The 20,524-nt window shown below is 38.2% G+C and overlaps 1 protein-coding gene across 1 annotated transcript in view; it reads right to left on the reverse strand.

Moving 5' to 3' along the window:
* Positions 1-19,171: 19,171 nt before the first annotated feature.
* The window catches only part of CNMD (chondromodulin), a 33,320-nt gene continuing 31,967 nt past the window's right edge, over positions 19,172-20,524 (reverse strand). Inside the window, exon 7 of the mRNA XM_049647023.1 lies at positions 19,172-19,688. Within this exon, the coding sequence (XP_049502980.1) occupies positions 19,473-19,688 (216 nt within the window). The 3' untranslated portion in view covers positions 19,172-19,472. The remainder of the gene's footprint in view (positions 19,689-20,524) is intronic.

Raw genomic sequence — 20,524 nt, forward strand, 5'->3', positions numbered from 1 at the left:
GAACAAGCAAGGAAAAGAAGGTATATAGGTGCAGTCATCCCAGAAAGCCACCTGCTTGGGAAATACTTTCTTTCAGGTCACCAGTTGGTGCACAAGTCCAGTTCGGGTTTGGTGCTTTGTTTAGAAGTGATACATGGGTCCAAAAATCTCTTTGGTGGTAGAAAAATTGAGCCTTTCTAACGGAGTTCAAGAGTCTTTCTAGAGATGTCATTTCCAATAGATTAAATCTGAGTTACAAGAAGTGATGCTTGAGGTCTTTGTCTCCCAGGAGTGCACTGTTGAAAGACTGTTCTACCAGAGCATGGTTATTTTCAACAGAAGTAATTAGGCCTTTACAGTATTAAAGTATATTTCCTTTTCTTGACTATGAATCAAAGAAGCAGGAGCCATATGGATTGGATGTCTTGAGGGAGAGTTTCTGGATTCTGAAAGACTAATGGCAGTGCTTTTGGCCTGGGTATGTATGTATGTATGTATTCTAAAAATGCAGTGTTAATGACATCTTATGACTTTATTTTTTAGAGAGTGGGCACAAGTGAGTGAGGGGCAGAAAGGGAAAGTGAATCCCATGAGGGGCAGAGAGAGAGGGAGAGAGAATCCCTGTTAGCACGGGGCTTGAGCTCACCCCATGCAGGACTTGTGCTCATGAATCATGAGATCATGACCTGAGCTGAAGTCAGATGCTTAACCGACTGAGCCACCCAGGTGCCCCTTGGCCTGAGTATTTAAAAGGGTCTCTACAAATTTTGCCACTTGAACCTTAATGATGCCATTAGTGTGTATTTGACTAGCTGAGGATTGAGGATGGTAAGCACAATGCAAGTGTTGTAGAATGGCTAATAAGCACAGGTCTTTAAAACCCTTGACCAGGGAACTAAGTTCCCTGGTCATTATGAAGTTCAAGGGGATTCCCCAGATAGAGGCAGTCTTTTCTAATGGTATTTTAGCCACAGAAAAGGCAGTAGCCTGCCTAATAAGGGAAAGCTTCAGTCCAGTGAGAAAACATACAAACCATGACTAAAACGTATTTCTATCTATGAAACTGGGGGTAGGGGAGAGGTTGATTGAAATCCATTTGCCAGACTTTGAATTGTCCATTGGGCAATTTAAAGTATCCGGGAACAGTACAGGTCACTTTCCTTGGGTTGTATTTGGAGCAGGTGGAGCAGGCAAAGTAGGTACTTTTTGCATCTGTATTGATAGTTCCCTACCAGTACTGGTTCATAAAAGTTATTTCATCAGAAGAGCTATATTTGAAAGCATATACAGTATGCAAATTTTAAGGCCTCTGGTATGACTGGGTTTGTACTGTTTGGCCAAACCACAGTTCTTTTATTGAACTGACAGTTATTAGATATCGGATTTTAGTTTTCCTTTTCTGGGGTCAATTGTTGAGCATTGCTAGTTAATTTTTCTATATTATCATTTGGGAGAAAACATTATAGAGGTTTCCCAGTGCATATAAAATTTATGTTTACGTTATACTGTAGGCAGTTAAGTGTATAATAGCATTATGTCTGCAACTATATACATATATCTTAATTAAAAAGTACTTTATCGCTGAAAATACTAATAACCATTTTCTGAGCTTTCAGCAAGTCCATCTTTTTGCTGGTGAAGGGTTTTGCCTCCATGTTGATGGCTGCTGACCCATCAGGGTGGTGGTTGCTGAAGGTCAGATGGTTGTGGCAATTTCTTAAGACAGCAGTGAAGTTTGCCATGTGAATTGACTCGTAAACGATTTCTCTGTATCGTGATGCTGTTTTGTTACACCCAGAACTTCTTTCAGAATTGGATTCAGTCCTCTCGAACCCTGGTGCTGCTTTGTCAACTACGTTTATATAATATTGTAAGTCCTTTGTTGTCATTTCAACATCCTTAACAGCGTCTTCACCAGAAATAGATTTCATCTCAGGAAGCCACTTTCTTTGCTCAACTGTAAGGAGCACGTCTTTATTCATTAAAGTTTCATCATGAGATTGCAACAATTCAGTCACATCTGGCTCCACTTCTAATTCTAGCTCTCTTGTTATTTCCATCAAATCTGCAGTTACTTTCTGCATTGAAATTTTGAACCACTCAGAGTCTTCCATGAGGGTTGGAATTGACTTTTCCCGAACTCCTGTGAATGGTGATATTTTGACCTCTTCCCATGAATCACAGATGTTCTTACTGGCATCTAAAATGGTGAATCCTTTCCAGAAGGTTTTCAACTTACTTTTCCCAGATCCATCAAAGGAATTACTATCTATAGATGGCATCTATAGCCTTATGAAATATATTTCTTAAATGATAAGACTTGAAAGTCAAAATTATGCCTTGATCTGTGAAGTGTAGAATGGATATTGTGTTGTATAAGTTCTTTATATATTTGGATATTAACCCTTTATTGAATATATTGTTTCCAGATACTTTCTCCTATTTAGGAGGTTGCCTTTTCCTTTTCTTGATGGTTTCCTTCGCTGTGCAAAAGCTTTTTATTTTGATATAATCCCTAGTTTAATATTGCTTTTGTTTCCCTTGCCTGAGGAGACATCTAGAAAAATGCTGCTAAGGCTGATGTCAAAGAAATCACTGCCTATGTTTCTTGTAGGAGCTTTATGGTTTCAGGTCTCACATTTAGGTCTTTAATACATCTTGAGTTTATTTTTGTGTATAGTACAAGAAAGTAGTGGTTCAGTTTCATTCTTTTGCCTAGAGCTGTTCAGTGTTACCTAGCACCATTTATTGAAGAGATCGTCTTTTCCCTGTTGTGTATTCTTGCCTCCTTTATCATAGATTAATTGACCATAGAAGCATTAGTTAATTTCTGAGCTCTCTATTGTGTTCTCATTGATCTATGTGTCTGTTTTGGTGCTGATACCATACTGTTTTTATTACTGCAGTTTTGTAGTATGTATTGAAATCTGGGATTGTGGTGTCTCCAGCTTTGTTCTTTTTTTTTTTTTTTTTTAATGTTTATTTTAGAGAGACAGAGTTGTGACCAGGGAAGGGACAGAGAGAGGGAGACCCAGAATCTGAAGCAGGCTTCAGGCTCCAAGGGGTTAGCACAGACCTCGACACGGTGCTTGAACTCATAAACTGTGAGATCATGACCTGAGCCGAAGTCTGAGGACTGAGCCACCAAGGTGCCCCTGTTCTTTTTCAGTATTTCTTTGGCTGCCTGGGGTGTTTTATGGTTTCATACAACTTGTAGTCTTGTTTGTTTTAGTTCTGTGGAAAATGTGGTTGGTATTTTGATAGGGATAGCATTTAAATCTGTGGATTGCTGTGGGTAGTATAGACATTTTAGCAATATTTTTCCAATCCATGGATGTGATGTCTTTTTATTTGTGTCATCTTTAGTTTCTTTCACTAGTGTTTTATAGTTTTCAGATTATGAGTCTTTTCACCTGCTTGGTTAAGTTTATTCCTAGGTATTGCATTCTTTGTGGTGCAGTTGTAAATGGACTTGCTTTCTTAATTTCTCTTTCTGCTACTTCATTATTTGTTTATGGAAATGTAACCAGTTTCTGGATATTGATTTTATATTCTGTAACTTTACTGAATTTATTATTCTTGTAGTTTTTTGGTAGAGTCTTTAGAGTTTTCTGTGTATAATATTATGTCATCTGCAAATAGTGTTGGTTCAACTTTTTCCTTACTAATTTGGATGCCTTTTATTTCATTTTCTTGTCTTATTACTGTGGCTGGAACTTCCAGTAGCATGTTGAATAAAAGTGTTGAGAGTGGGGGTGCCTGGGTGGCTCAGTTGGTTAAGCGTCCGACTTTGGCTTGGGTCATGATCTTGCAGTCCATGAGTTTGAGCCCTGTGTCAGGTTCTGTGTTGACAGGTTTTTTTTTTGTTTTGTTTTGTTTTTTTTCTGCAATGAATTTAAAATAAGTTTATTCTGTTTGAACACTCAAATGACCCCCTTGGAAAAAAAGGAACCCACAAAATGGGACACACTGCTCCCCTTAAAGGAGCAGGCGGGACGGGACACTCTGTTCCCCTTAAAGGATTGGGTGGGTAATAATACACCATACAAAACAACCTCTGGAATCACATGTAAATGCTACTCTGAATCTTATATGTTGTATCAATTTCTTCAGTATCTCTGTGCTCTGGGCAATATTCTTAACCAAACCTTTAAACCTTCTGGAAGGAAGGACCAGCTTAAAACCTCCAACTATAATGAGGTCTAACTTCATCATATCAGTATAGCACAAGTACAGAATCACAGGGATTTCCACACTTGGCAGTAACTGCTTTGGATTCTGTGTTTCCCTCCCTCTCTGCCCCTCCCCTGCTCACACTCTGTCTCTCTCTCTCTCTCAAAAATAAATAAACGTTAAAAAAAAAAACAACTTCTTTTTTTTTTTTAATTTTTTTTTTTTTAATTTTTTTTTTTTTTTCAACGTTTATTTATTTTTGGGACAGAGAGAGACAGAGCATGAACGGGGGAGGGGCAGAGAGAGAGGGAGACACAGAATCGGAAACAGGCTCCAGGCTCCGAGCCATCAGCCCAGAGCCCGACGCGGGGCTCGAACTCACGGACCGTGAGATCGTGACCTGGCCGAAGTCGGACGCTTAACCGACTGCGCCACCCAGGCGCCCCAAAAACAACTTCTTAAAAAGCGTTGAGAGTGGGCAGTCATCTTGTTCCTGATCTTGGAGGGAAAACTTTCAGTTTTTCACCATTGAATATAATGTTAGCTCCTGGTTTTTCATATATGGCCTTTATTATGTTGACGTATGTTCCCTTTAAATCTATTTTGTTGAGAATTTTGATCATGAACTGAAGTTGAATTCTTTCAGATGTTTTTTCTGTGTTTGTTGAAATGACCATGTGATTTTTATTTTTCATTTTGTTAATGTGGTGTATCACATTGTGAATATTGAACCATCCTTGCAGCATTGAACTATCTCTAAAATAAGTCCTCCTTGAATGGTGTACATGATCCTTTTAGTGTATTGTTGAATCATTTTGCTAATAATGGTTGAGAATTTTTACATATTTGTTCATCAGGGTTATTGGCTTGTAGTTAGTTTTTTTGTGATGTGTTTGGTTGTGGTGTTAGGGTAATGTTAGCCTCATAGAATGAATTTGGAAGTTTTCTTTTCCATTTTTTGGAATAGCTTGAAGAGAGTAGGTATTAACTCTTCTTTAAATATTTGTTAGAATTCACCTGTGAATCCTTTTGGTCCTAGACTTTTATTTGTTGGGAGTTTTTGATTACCAGTTCAGTTTTGTTACTAGTGATTGGTCTGTTCAGTTTTTGTTTCTTCTTAAGTGTTGGAAGATTTAATGTTTTTAAGAATTTATCCCATTTCTTCTAGGTTGTCCAGTTTGTTGGCATATAACTTTTAATAATATTTTATAATCTTTTGTGTTCCTGTGGTGTTGAATGTTACTTTTCCTGGTTCGTTTTTTATTATTTGGATCCTCTCTCTTTTTCTTGAGGAGTCAGGCTAAGGGGTTATTAATTTTGTTTATCTTCTCAAAGAACCAGCTCTTGGTTTTATTGATCTTTTCGGTTCTTTTTTTCTATCTCTATTTCATTTGTATCTGCTTTGATCTTTATTATTTATTTCCTTCTATTAACTTTGGGCTTTGCTTATTCTTTTTCTAGTTCCTTTAGGTGTGAGGTTAGATTGAGATTTTTTTTTTCTTGAGGGAGACCTGTATTGTTAAAACTTTTCCTTTAGAACTGCTTTCCTTGTGTCCTAGATATTTTGAATTTGTGTTTTTATTTTCATTTGTCTTCATGTATTTTTTAAAATATTTGTTTATTTTTGAGATAGAGTATGAGCAGGGGGAGCGAGGGAGGGTGGGATAGAGGGAGGGAGGGAGGGAGAGAGAGACAGAGAGAGAGGGAGGGAGGGAGGATGGATGGATATCCCAAGCAGGCTGCATGCTTGTCAACACAGAGCCCGTTGCGGGGCTTGAACTTATAAACCATGAGATGACGACCTGAGCTGAAATCAAGAGCTGGGCACCCAGCAGACTGAGTCACCCAGACACCCCTGTCTTCATGTGTTTTATTTCATCTTTGCTTTCTTGGTTGATCCATTCATTGCTTAGTAGCATGCTGTTTAGCATATGCTACGTACATTTCAATAAATTTTAACTTTTTATAATTTGTGTATATTTTATGATAGTAAATGATAAATTAGTAACTATGTATAGTTTATGCATTCATGATAGACCTTTTTCTTAATCTTTTCAGTATCTCTAGGCTGTGCAGTTTGGACATTTTTTTCAAATTGTTGCAAATCCCCTCCCCCCCTAAACTTTCCACTGTATTTATTGAAAAAAAAAATGTGAGTATAAGTGGACCCACACAGTTCAAATCTGTGTTGTTCAAGGATGAAATGTACATTGAAAATGCTTTGTGGGGCACGTGGCTGGCTCAGTCAATAGAGTATATGACTCCTGGTCTGAGGGTCATGAGTTCAGGCCCCACATTGAGCAGGCTACTTAAAATTAAGGGAAAAAAAAGTGCTTCGCTTGGTGTAGCCACCTTCATTAATTATCTTAGCTGGATCTTCTGGATAACTTGATCCAACTTTTACATCAGTACTTGCTGCTTCAACTTGCACTTTTAAGTGGTGAGGATGGCTTGTTTCCTTAAATCTCCTGAACCGGCCTCTGAACTTTTCTTCAGTTTCTTCACCCTCAGCATTCATAGAATTCAAGAGAGTTAGGGTCTTGATCTGGATTAGGCTTTAGCTTAAGGGAATGTTGTGGCAGGTTTGATCATCTATCCAGATCACTGAAATTCTTTTTACATCATTAGTAAGGCTGTTTTACTTTCTCATCATTTACGTGTTCACTGGAATAGCACTTTTAATTTCCTTCAAGAACTTTTCATTTGTATTCACAACTTGGTTGACTTGCACAGGTCTAACTTTCAGCCTGTCTTGGCTTTTAACATGCCTTTCTTACTAGGCTTAATAATTTCTAGCTTTTTATTTAAAGTAAGATATGTGACTCTTTCTTTCACCTGAACATTTAGAGACCATTGGTCTAATTTCAGTGTTGTTGTATCTCAGGGAATAGGGAGGCCTGAAGAAAAAGAGTTTGGGGGAGTGGCCAGTGGAGCAGTCAGAATATGCAGTTAGCAGTTAAGTTTGCTGTCTTACTTGGGTGTGGTCTGTGGCACCCCAAAACTATACTAGTAATATTAAAGGTAACTGGTCACACATCATCGTAACAAGTACAGTAGTAACGTAAAAGTTTGAAATATTGTGGGAATTTCCAAAATGTGACACAGAGACACAAAATGAACAAATGCTGTTGGAAAAATACTGGAACCTGTAGACTTACTACTGGATGCCGGCTTGCCATAAACCCTCTAGTATCTGTGAAGTGCAGTAAAACGAGGTCTACTTATATTTGCAGTTTTTCCACAGCTAAAATGCAGGCCTGAGTAAGACCATACAGTTTAGCCTATTGGGCTCAGGTAGCCAAAGGTAAAAGTGCCACCTCAGTAACTTCAAGGAAAGTTGGAAATACATAGCCGGCACAGTATTTACCATTTTCACTTTTAAATTAGAACCATCAGTAAACCCTGGAAGTCAGCGTTATCTAAAGGATTTTGCTATAAGTCATCATGGAGGGAGTCCATTCATAGTAAGTAGTCATGAGAAGTTTATCAGTAGAGGGGAGAAGAGTTAGCAGTATTAAGGTTGTTACAGTGAGAAAGATTTATATAGTAGTTGCTTCCTGCCCGCCCCCCCATCCCTTATCCACATGGGATACTTTCCAGGACCACCAGTGGTTGCCTGAAACAGCAGATAGTACTGAAGCCTATCTATACTATGTTTTTTCTATGTATACATACCTGTGATAAAGTTGAAAATATATAAAGCTAATGGCAATAATAATACTTACAATGCTATACCGTAATAAATGTTACGTGATTGTTTTTTCTCTTTCACAATATCTGTACTGTATACTGTACTACTTCTTGTGATGATGTGAGACGAGACGATATGATGCCTATGTGATGAGATGAAGTGAGTGATGTAGGTATTGTGACAGTGTTAGGCACTGTTGACCTTGTGGCAGACTTTCTGACAAATCCAGAGGGATAATCTTCTGCTTCAGGTGATCCTGGATCATTAAGCCCATGACAGTGTCAATAATTGGGGATCCTTGAACGTTGAAGGTTTTTTTTCCCTAAAACTTTGGGAAAACATGATAATTGGAATTTGTTGTCTCTTTCTTTTTAACAGAGTGTTGCTGCAGAGGTTGTAATCCTTCAGGGATTATATAGGTGACTTTAATCCTGTGTTCCATTTGAGGATCATATTCCACAATTTTGCCCCTTAATGTCTGTGCGGTTCAAAACACTTTCGCAAATTTTGCTAATGTCCACTTTGCTGGTTCTGCTTTATTTTCTGTTTGTTTCTTTTTCATCTTCTTCCTTTGTAAATGACTCAAGTTCTTTCAGTTCCTCACTTGTTAACACTTTAGGTGTTCTTCAGTATATTCTTCAATTTACTCATCAAAAGCTTGGCCAGTCCATATCCACTAACTTATCTTGCTGTGTGAAGAATTTCTTCTCCATCAGTCCCTGGGAAGCCTTTAAAATCATTCATGTCTTCACTCTTTAAGTTCTTCCAGCAGTCATGTACAGATTCTCGTTTTAATTCATTCATTGCAGCTTTGATGAATGTTATTACATCAGTAGTAGCGAATGACTTCCAGCACTGCATTTTGTCCAGATTAGTGTCTGTATCAATTGCCGATTGAATGTGATCAAATACAAGGCACATGTATGTCACCTTGACAAACCTAATGATGCCCTGGTCAAGAGGCTGAAGCAGTGAGGTTATAAGACTACAACCCCAACATTTCTTGTACATAGCAAACAGACTCAGGATGGTTAAGTGCATTGTCTATTACTAATAGGACTTTAAATTTCAACCCTTACTCTTGAATATTTTTTCACTTTGGAGATGAAGCATTGGTGGAACTTTCCCATAAACAAGATGAGTATCACCCATGCTTTCTGATTATGTTACCAGAATGCAGGCAGATCATTTCTTTTTGTTTTTGCAAGCACTTGGATTCTTTGCTCTGTACACTATACCAGGCTTTATTTATCATATGCCCTGCATTATTGTAACGTGTTATGCTGTGGTGCTTCCTTTGCACTTTTATTCATGTAGGTTCTATTGGATATCTTCTTTCAGAAGAGCCCAGTTTCATTGGAGTAGAAGACTTGGCTTTGGATAGTATCTTGTCTCTTTAAATCAACTTCAGTTCTACTGGAAGTGAAACCATGGGTAAGGGGCAGTACTGCAAGAGGATTTCATAGGAGGTGAGGCAAATAACTGACAGGAGTTGAATATGATGAGAGTTTAGAAAGGTTTCTACTGAATAAGGTATAAGTTAGAAGGGATTCCCATGGTTATTTCTTCAGGCACCTTGTCTCAAAGAACAGTGGCAAGAATGGCTCTGAGGCAGAGGGTGGGGAGTGCTCTTGTGCCACAGGGTCTAGATGTTGGCTATAATACCCTATGGGCCAATGATGGTTCCCAGGTTTGGGAGTGAGTACCCCAAGGGCATTCTTCTCTTTTTCATTACACCCAAAGGAAAATGGGAAGTTGATAATTGAGATGTTCAAGACCAGGGGGATTTATTCGATTTTCATTTAAGACTTTAAAGACTAAGTTGTCTTGATCTTAGTAAATAACAGGGTTTCAGGTTTGTTGATTTTTAGTAAGCATACAGAGATTGGGCCATAGGAGAAGAGTTTGAGGGGGCACGTGGGTGGCTCCATTGGTTGCGCGTCCAACTCTTGATTTCAGCTCAGGTCATGATCTCCCAGTCATGAGATCGTGCCTTGCGTTGGGCTCTAGGCTGGGTGTGGAACCAATGTAAGGTTTCTCTTTCCCTTCTTGTCTACTCTTCCCCTGCTCACATGTGTGTGCTTTCTCTCAAAAAATGAGAAGCTTGGAATAGAATTTTAATAATGAGGCAGCCAAAGAGAACCTTGTTAATTGATGCGTAGATGTCCTTTTTGAAAAGTTCAGGATGCCATGATGCCTGTTTAGATTGAAACATAAACCTTGTTCCAAAATTAGGTGCTCTAAATAGCAAACTGAGTTTGAACGAACTGCAATTTTTCCTTGGAGGCTTTATGTCCCTGTAAGGCTAAAAGTTTTAATAGGTGGATGCTGTCTTCTTGTGAAGAGGGTTGAAAAAGGAGCAGGGAAGCAAGTCATCTCCATATTGTAATAGAATAGAACTTCTAGGAAATTTTATATGATCTAGATCCGCTTTTAAGATTTGTGGAAAGTATGAAGGATTTACAGTAGCACTTCGGGGCAGTCCAGTCCAGGTGTATTGTCCTTCAAGTGAAGGCAAAGAGATAGTGTCTTGCCTTATCCACTGGAATACTAAGAAAGACACTCTATATATATAGAGCAACCATGGTGAAAAATTTGCTTTCAGTAGGGATAGAGGCCAACAAAGTATGGAGATTGGGAACAACGGAGCCATGAAAGATGACAATGCTGTTTATGACTTGGGAGGTCTGTAGCTGTTTTGTTTTTCATTTTGTTTGTTTGTTTCTTTTTATCTGGTAAAGTTAGGGCTGTTGCAGGGACTGGTACAGGGGATAAGGAGGTCTTAGGCCTTATAGTCTTCCGTTGTGGGCTTAATGCCCAGAAGGGCCTCCTCATTTGTAGGGTATTGATTAATTCTAGGGAGAGGCTTTGAGAGATCTTGTTGTATCTTAATAGGAGGTACACTGTGGATTCTGCCAATAACAGTTCAAGGTTCTGCCCATAAGAAGAGTGGTAGCTGGTTCAATAGAGACAAATGATCAATGTCCTTGTAATTAGCTCTAGTGCCATCAGAGACAGAACAAATAAAACATACCGAAGATCATTCAGTTCACTTATTTGGCTATTTTGGTTGCTGTTTTCAAGTTCTAGAATTATTTTCCCCTTTCGGGAGAAAGAAATTCCAACATATTTTTCCAAGAAATATCAGTCCAGTCAATAGGGATGAAAGAGCTACAGGGAAAAGGGTGGATATCTCTTGGCCTGACCAAAAGGGAACAGGTTTAGAGCTAGGAACCTGTTGAGTTTTATTGGAGACCCATACTATTTTAATTGTTTTAATACTCTACAGCAGGTGCTGTTTAATAACGGTGGGGTTGAGCACTGAGTATAACTTCAGTGTCCATTAGGATAGAGAGGCATTCGTTCCCAATCTGGAGAGTGGTTTGTCTGAGCCGATTAGAGGGAAGGATTGGGAAAAACGTCTGTCGTTCCTTGCAGTTCTGACATTAGGGATTGGCAGGGCACTGGAAAGGATGGTTAGAGAGTTGAAGGTGCCTGGAGCCCGTAAGTCTGCAACAGTCTTTCTTCCAGTGTCCTGGCGTTTTACAATAATGGCAGAGACCAGGAGTTGTGGGTTTGTTTGTTTGTTTAGGGGCCTCCATTCGTTGGAGCTGAAAGTCAGGGATTTTAGTGGTGTTCCTTGTTTAGGGTGCAAGGGAGCTGGCTTACTAAATTAACTAAATTTGGAGTGGACATAGTTTACCATTCCATCCTGGTCCTTTTAACTAGAAGAGGAAGATCCTGGTTCAGTCCATTAATGAACAGAATTAAAGGCTACCCAGATGAATTCAGCACTTAAAGGAAGACTAGAATTTTTCTCTAAAAAACAGTTTGGAATTGGCTGCAGTAATCATGCATGGGTTTATTTGGCTTCTTTATATAGGCCTCAGTCTTACTCCATTCGACTGTCTCACAAATATGTTTGAATCAGCTCTGTTCTTTCTTTATCAAGTGGCTACAAATGACCCATTTCATCCCCCATGTGACAGTTGCTTGGGTTAGGGGATGTGGGTGGTAGCTTCCAACTTTGTATCTGCAGTACCTGGTACGTAGGGAATAGGCCCACAGAATTTGTTTGATGATGGTTGCATTTGCTTGTGGGCTTACTGCTGCATAGAATGTCCTTATTTGCTTCCGTGTATTCTTTAAGTGAGCCCATTGAGAATATTGGGACTCTTAACCTCTCCGTTCCATGTCCTCTACAGGAATTCCTTGCCACTCCAGCTGTGATGTGGAAGTGCCTTGTTCAGGCCTCTTATGACACCTCTTACAGTTTCACTGGGTGTAGGGTTAGCTGCAGTTCTCTTTTTTACCTTGTGGGTCCTTCTCAGTTACAGTGTTGATTACTTAGCTTTGGATTTTTTATGCAGAGCTCTGTGCCTTTCACATAGATGTTCAAGTATTGGAAGAGTTGGGTTACTTTTCCCAAACTAGTTTTTTTAAAGTTTACTTTGTTTTTTCTTTCGTGCCCCTGAAATTGTTCATTTATTCATCAGTAGAGATAGAATAGTAATTTTTAAGCAGGTTTCTAACCCATAGCCTTGAGAGCTAAATCTGATTTGTTCTTAATTTATCTACATTACTAGAGGGAATAGCAGTTATATAAGTAATCAAAACCATTTTGATATCCAAGTGTTTTTTTGTTCTGTTATTTAATTTTCAGATTTCTTTCTTTTGTCCTAATTGTTTTAAAACCAAAATGTGTGTGTTTTCATAAAGAAGGGACTGAAGTTTACTTTCTAACTAGCATAGTGATTCTTCCAGAAGAATTCTTGAGCCCAGGGAACTTGGGGAGAGTGAAAGAGGCCAGAGATTTAAAAAGCCAGGAATGGAATTGGTTTGGGCATATGGAAAGGTTTGGAAACCAAGAGTGGGTGAGTCCAGCGTTTTCGTTTATAAGCTTACCAATTTCTAAAAATAATAATCATACCAATCTTTGGGTGCAAAAATTTGAACTACTTACTAGTACCTTTTTTTAAAAACCTCCAAGAAGTTTTGAGATTTTGAATACCCCATGGTCCTCTTTGGTGAGGGTTGCATACTTTATTTTTTTAACAGTGTGAACATCCTTGAGTCTTTCTGCCAAAAGCTATGTACTTTTTTTTTTTTGAGTTTTCACTTTAATATAGATATTAGAAAAATATAGGTGAGTGAAAAATACGTAATTCATGATACACCCATTCATTCATTTATTGAGTGCTAAGTATGTGCCAGACACTGTTTTAAACACTAGGAATACACTGGTGAGCAACCCAAAACTGCCTGCCTTTATAGATATTAGCTCATGAGAGAAATAATCAAAGTGTATGTTAAATGATGTTAGTGCTAAGGAAGAAAACTAAATGTTTGAAGAGGACAGATTTGAGATAGAAGATCAAGTAAGACCTTAGACAGCAGGTGACATTTGAATACAGACTTGAAGGAAGCAAAGAAGGGAATGGTGCAGATACTTGAGAAAGAGTGCTCCCCACAGAAGGAATGGTGAATGTGAAGCCCTGATGTGGGAGGGGTTGAGATTACTGGTGGGAGGGGAGGGTGGGGGAGTCTGGATCATGTAGGGCCTTCAGGGAATACAGATGAGATCATGGTTGCCAGGCTAGAGCTTGTTGTAGCTGAATATAAAACCCTGTTGTCCTCACTCAAAATTCTATCAGTTGTCAGTCTTTTTGAAAATTTTCTAATTTTTATCAAATATATATACAGTCAAGTCAAATTTACTTTATAAATCTAATACGGATTGTTGTGGAGTTTTACTCTGAATACCTGAAAGTATTGAGGTGAATGAATTTCATTTCTGGTACAGGACTTCATGGGTAAATGGGAAGCCCTCAGTCTCAGTTCTCGCCTTATGTCTGCCCTTTCCTCCTCACACATTAAATTACAGCAGTATCACATTTTAGTGTAGTCTTTGTTTAGCAAAGCTATTTCTTGTCTGGAATATAAGTACAGTTTATAGCAGAAGAGATACGGAGTCAAAATTGAATTAAATAGAATGACTGGTTGTGAACAGGGACTTAAGAATAAGTGATATGGGGTTTTATGTTTAATAGAATTGTAAAAATCATATCAGCAGGGCATGTTTTTATGGCCCATCTGCCAAGACTAGAAATAGCTTTGGTACCTATTACTCCCTTAAACATGTATTTGCATTTTACTCCCCTGTCAATATGAGGAGACAAAACAAAAATAAAATCAGAATTTTAGAGCTAGAATGAATCTTAAATGCTATCTAGTCCAAATTTTTGGTTTTACAGGTGCATTTTTTCTAGAGTACACTCATAATACTGTTTTCTTCATAACCTTTCTTGAACATAAACTCCCATACATAGTTGGTGAAAGAATCAGATTCTAAGTCACCTAAAACTTTATTTCCCCTAACATGTACTGACCCCAAATATCAGGCAACTAAAAATTAGAGCATTAGTCAGATATTCTGTATAATATATTGGGTAGTGGTTCTCAAACTTAATGTTGAATAAGTCTCACCTGGGAGGCTTGTTTTTTCATATGTAGGCTTTCTCGGCTACCCTCCTGAGATTTTGGATCAGTAGGTTTGGAATAGGGCTGGGAAAATCTGTGTTTTTAATGACCTGGTGATTCTGAAGTGTGTGACCTGGGGCACTGCCTTCAAAAAAACACCGATTTCAAGGGGTAAAGGAGAAACTAAAGAAGTGATGTTAACACTAATCTCTAATGCCTTATTTCCTATAAGTTTCAGAAAAGAATAAAAAGCTACTTGGGTTGTTCCTTTGAAGAATTTTTTCCCTCTTACATGGATGTAAAGGCACAGGAGAGAAGCTCAGTGATTATTTTTGTTCCTCTGTCATTAGAACCTTAGGGTCATTATGGTAAACTAATGGAATCTATGTAACTGTGTGTTATTGCACATGATGAAAGAAAGTGTGTTTCAAACTGAAACAAATTTAGACAATTTGGACAAGATGCTAGCTTATCACTGCTGAGATATTACTAAAACTGAAACAGAGAATATTAGAATGCTCAGTATTCATGGAGAGCCCTGGCATAGTACTAGTGTATAATGAAGCACTATTTCTTCTTTAGCAACTGGAATGTTCTCAGATGCTGCCTGTCTGATTATGCATAGGTGCTAAGTGAATATTAAAAATTACTGGGCTGGCTGAGTAGGTTGAGTAGAATGTGTGTTAGCGTATAGCCTGTGGAGATCTTTTTTACTGTGTAGTTGTATAGTTAACCCCGTAACTAACAGGCAGGAATATGGTTTTAATTGAAAAGAAACCACTTGCTTTTAAAAGCATTATGTTCTGCTAAAAGTTCATGCTTGACTAGTTTATTCCAAGTCTTTGGCTATGTCAGTATAAAGCTAATTCATTACATAAAGTGTATAATAGTCTCGGTTAATGGAATATAACAGTTGGGAAGAGAATTTTTTGCAAGGAAATAATCCACACCTTGGAAGTCTGAAGGACAGGAAGCCACCAATATCATGTTTGTTTGTTTTTTTAAGTAATTGCAAGTAAATTTGCAAATCCAATACTAGCTTTAAAAAAGTATTTAGGGGTTATTTCTTTCAAGCATTGCTACTAAAATTTTTGTAGCCTGTCTATAGATGAGAAAAAAAAGAGGTTGAACTTTCTAGCATTCTAGTTGCCGGAATTTGATGGGAAGAGAATTTTTGTAAAGGAGTAGGCACAGAGACAACAGGACTATGACACAGAACAACTGTGGCGTTATTACTAAGCCTATACAAGGAACTTAAATGTTTTTTTAATAATTTGGTATTTTAATGTAAGGACTTAGTTATAACTTATACTATTTCCGGTCCCATTATCTATCTGATGATAACATATACCCTAATGACGACTGACTCCTATATATTTTTTATTTTAAAACTATTAAGACACGGAAAAGGTTCAATGAGCCTAATATCAACTACTCGCTAGGTATAGGTTATACATGCAATAAATGTATATATAGATGTACTTACCTTTACAGGGTAAATACCTAAAAACTATATGTGAATTGATTATTTTGAATGTAAACAGTTTAAATAAAATCTGTTAGTAAGTCCTTTTATTGTTGAAAGTCAGGCAACACTAACTTAATCTGTTTGTAAATTTGATTCTACATACTCTCATGGGCTTTTTCAAAGTGAAACCTGTATATGCATATGGTAGATAAGCATGCATATATGTACAAAAGCCCTTTAAAAGGAGTTCACCTTCCTTTTATAAACACCAGAACTCACTGTGCCTGTAACATGTTTTTGCTGACGTTTGCATCATTGACTCAAGTTTACACCTTCATGTTCGAGATATGCCACTAGGACGATCGGTGCATGTAGATTTTTGTCAACTCCCTCTTACCCCTCAATAAGTCAGTTAACTCTAAAAAAGATTGTGACCCTTTCTATAAAATGTTCATCAAACAAATCAGCATTATTTAGCTTATGCAGAAAAATTTGTCCCCCACACACGAGGAATTTCTATTTTGTAAGAATGTAGCTTGTATTTCAGAGTGCAATAAAATCTGGTGTAAGAAATAAACTGTTTTGAGTGGGTTAAGTGATTATTCTGAATGTATTTACTTTTCTAGTGTCAATTATTTGAGGGGGTGGGGGTGGAAGGGGGAGGTATAAAGATGAGGTTAACAGGTTTTTAAAATGGCAGTAGCCGTATGTTGGCATATTTTAGTTTGATACGTTAATGTAACATAAAAAGAACCTACTGGAATCCAGCATGGCCATGTCTTCATTTTCTTTGTGCTTATGCAGCAGCAACTATCACATCTAAGGCTATAATAGCCCTTCCAGTCTCAGTCAGATGAGGACCTTGAAAATTAACCTGTGATGTCCATAGGATTGGTTTACAGCATGGCTGAGAATTAGATAAGTACGTATAAAATAGTAAAATATATATATACACACACACAGTGTACACAGGGAGTCAAGATGCATCATAGCAAACTGGACTGCATTTCCACCTTTTAGACTGGCCTGGTTAAAGGTAATCTGGGAATTAGTACCAATGTGTGAGAAGTTTATATTCTGCAGGGTCTTCTTTGACTAAATGTTCTTCCTTTGTACACTTGATTCTTCTCTTTCAGAGTAGAGTAGACCTTTAGTTTTCTTCCTTGAACATAATTTGAGTCTGTCATGTCTACTCTTAATCCAGCCTTGAATCTCTGCCCTGCCCTTAAAACATCACTATTTCCCCCCTATTAAGTTGACTTCTGTGGGTATTTAGTGACTTTTCATAACATAATATAACTCCATTATCAATTATGAAGTAGTTTATTTACTTCTTATATTTTCATTTAATTATGGTACTTTGGAAAGGGAGCACCTTTTCAAGAGACAGCCTGCCTTCCCTGTGACATGCCTTTCTCCTCACAGAGTTTGTCACTTGCTCAGTTCTCTCAAGGAAAGGTACCAAGGTTGATCTATCTAAAAATGGAAACTTAACCAGCTCCCTTCTTGCCCGCAGCCTGTCATTGGTTTCCTATTCCTTATCTACGCAATAAATTCCAAGGTAACATGTAATATAAGCAGTCTTCTGTCTACACATCCATCTTAATATGTTCTGCGTCAACCCGAATGCTCAGTTCTTCTGATTGTCTCATGCATCTTCACACCTCTGACTTTACTGAACTCCTCCCTCTGCCCAGAAGAATGCCCTTCCTCTGTCTTCTTTACCTCGCTAATTCCTGCTCATCCTTGAAGACCTCACAAAGGTATTTTCTTCCTCCGAGAAGCCCAGTTCTCCCAATCTTTGTCAAGGCCTTTCGTGTATGGAGTCCTGATTATCTGTCTCTCATAAGACCACAAGCTCTTCCGGGCTGGGATCACAGAGTCTTTTTGTTTTTCTGTTTTTGTTTTTTTCCTTTTTTAATTTAGTTGTAGAACCAAGTACAGGTTGCTGGACAGTGAGGTTGGAGATGGTAGGCAGAAGAACCATTGACACATATTTACTTAGTTAATAGGGTAACAACCACTTGAAAGACTAAACATGTAAAATTCCTATCTGTGCCAGAAGTAGCTGCTGCCTGAGAACTGTTTGACCATTACCTACAGTTGAGCGCGTGTCTTCGTATCTTTCTCCTGCAGAGACCTAACTTGCTGTATATTCCATTAGATGCAGGTATAAGAGCATTCATCTGATAACTAGGTTTAAGAGACTGTAAACCTTTACCAACTTGAACTGGCCAACATCAGATGTACAGTAATAAGGTTTATTTAGAATATGGGACTGTGGTGAGATCATGGTATGAGGACGTTTTTGTCATCTCTGAATCCTTATATTGTTTTGGAAAACTTTTATTTTCCTTAAGAAAGCTGTCTATTTTCTGGGATTCAGAACTCAAATGTCAAAAATATGAGATACCTGTTCATTTTTAAGAAAGCTGTCTATTTTCTGGGATTCAGAACTCAAATGTCAAAAATATGAGATACCTGTTCATTTTTCTGATCTAGTATTTCAGTTTGTAAAGACAGTCCTTGATCCTGAGAGACTTTATGTCATTTTAAATAAATAAGCCATTCCTCTCAGCCAGATCTGCCAAGCAGTACTGTGAGTCCTATTACTATGAGAGTAGCTTATTGGTAATTGGACTACATCAACAGCCTGATTTGTACTACAAAGATAGAAATCACTCTGCTGCTTCATGCGCAGTGACCACTTACTGAAAACAGATTGAAAAGGGTATGAAGACCTGCTTTTCAGAATGTCAGTGAAAGTCCTTCCCCACAAGTCTGATTTATCTTTGACTTCATTTTCCTTCTTTATCCTAATGCTCTTTCGTATGAGGTGACTCCTAACATAGGGCACCCACCTATTAATCACATAGCAGCACAAACTATAAATAACACATTTTCTGTGAGCTGCCACTTTCAACTTTATAATGTTTGCTCTCAGGTAAATTACATTATAAGTCCTGTCTTACTTTTTTGTTTGTGTTTTTATGTGGGAACTTTGGGGCACAGTTGCAAGACTGGGAAGGACAGTAAACGTTAAGAACAGTGGAGGAAGGGCACCTGGGTGGCTCGATCGGATGAGTGTCTGACTCCTGATTTTGGCTCAGGTGATGATCCCAGGATCAGGGTCATGGGGTCAAGGCCCGTGTGGGGCTCCATGCTGAGTGTGGAGCCTCCTTGAGATTCATTCTCACTCTTGCTCTCTCCCCACTGCCTGCTCACACTTGCTCGCTCTCTATCTAAATAATAAATTAAAAAAAACAAGGGAGGAATTCTGCATAAATAACAACCAAAACTTAATTATTTTAGCAACTTGATTAAAAGGAACAAGTGTACAATTGAGATCTTTGACATTGTAAATGATTTTTCATGTTTATTTCAAAGTAGCTTGGGAAGTTAGTCTTATAAGCAGGCTTTATAGGGAATGCAAAGCAAATAAAAAACAAGTAATAAAAGAATTGTTACGGCATTTTTTACTTTACCCTTTCAGTACATTTGCACATTCTGGATAAAGTTTTTCTATGAAGCAATTGAGAGATTCTGTTAAAAGTGTCTCGAATAACATCATTCAAATTGAATATAAAATACTTTGTGGTCCCTTCAGCATCAAGATGCCTCACACTCTGGTGGTCTCTTGAGTTAGTTCTCATGTTTCAGCACCTGCTGTATGGAGTGATTTCACACCATGCCCAGGATGCGGGCCACCCACCAGCTGCATGGCATGACAACTCTGCAGGCGGAGCGGCAACCTTGATAGTTGTAGGGCCACGGATAGTAGCCCCCCAGGGGCTCACAGATCTTCTGGCAATGAGTGTAGCTCCGCCTACATTCTATGCAGCAGATTCCTTCGTGATCCAGTCTAGGGTCGAATGTCATGCCTTCCCCTTCCTGCTGCTGTGAAATAAAAGGTAATTGTGTTTTCTTCATAACGAGAATTCTATAGCATGCACATTATTTTAAAATAAGATCCTGAATATTTCACTGGTACAAGAAATAAGTATCACTTTCCGTAATAAGTTTTTCAGTCTTCTAACCTGATAATTCAGAATTCCTTCTAAAAACTCAACCTCCATCTGTCACTGGCAGGAAGGTGGTTTTGATTTTTTTTTTTTTTTTTTAACGTCATGAAGTTTCTCCATACCTTTAATGAACCGTAACTCAGTAGTGCCTCATTTTAAATAGACTAAGAAAAAGGAAAGCATGATTCAAGAGTGGCGTTTCTGCCACTGCTAATTTTAGTGGAACACTAGTGCCATTTTGTACTGATGGCCTCCACACTCTTGGAGCATCTTTTGAAACTCATTGCTAAGCCAACAGATTGCTGTTCTAACTGCACTAGCTGAAAACGCTGACGTCTTTAGATTCTGCCTTCATTTCCACATAAGGGGTCTGTAACACTCAGGAAAAGGCACCATAAAATATGGAAAAATTCAAGACCTTAAACTTGACTTTCTAATTTCTATGTGCCGTTATTATAATTACATAAAATCATGGATGGAGTAAAAATCACCTGCAGAGTTCCCATTTTCACTGCTGAAGAGCTCACAGAACTAGAAGCAACTTGCCTTCTGCCAAATTTATGTATCTGGTTTTCCTTTTCATGGATTTCTAGGGGTACAGATTGTGTAATATAGTATTGAATTACATTGCCAAAAAGCCCTTAATGTATATTCTTGATTCAGTTGAAGTCTCCACTGAACTTGGGCAGATGCAGCACCAAACACAGGTTA

This window comes from Panthera uncia (assembly GCF_023721935.1).
Source record: "Panthera uncia isolate 11264 chromosome A1 unlocalized genomic scaffold, Puncia_PCG_1.0 HiC_scaffold_16, whole genome shotgun sequence".
Taxonomy (NCBI): domain Eukaryota; kingdom Metazoa; phylum Chordata; class Mammalia; order Carnivora; family Felidae; genus Panthera; species Panthera uncia.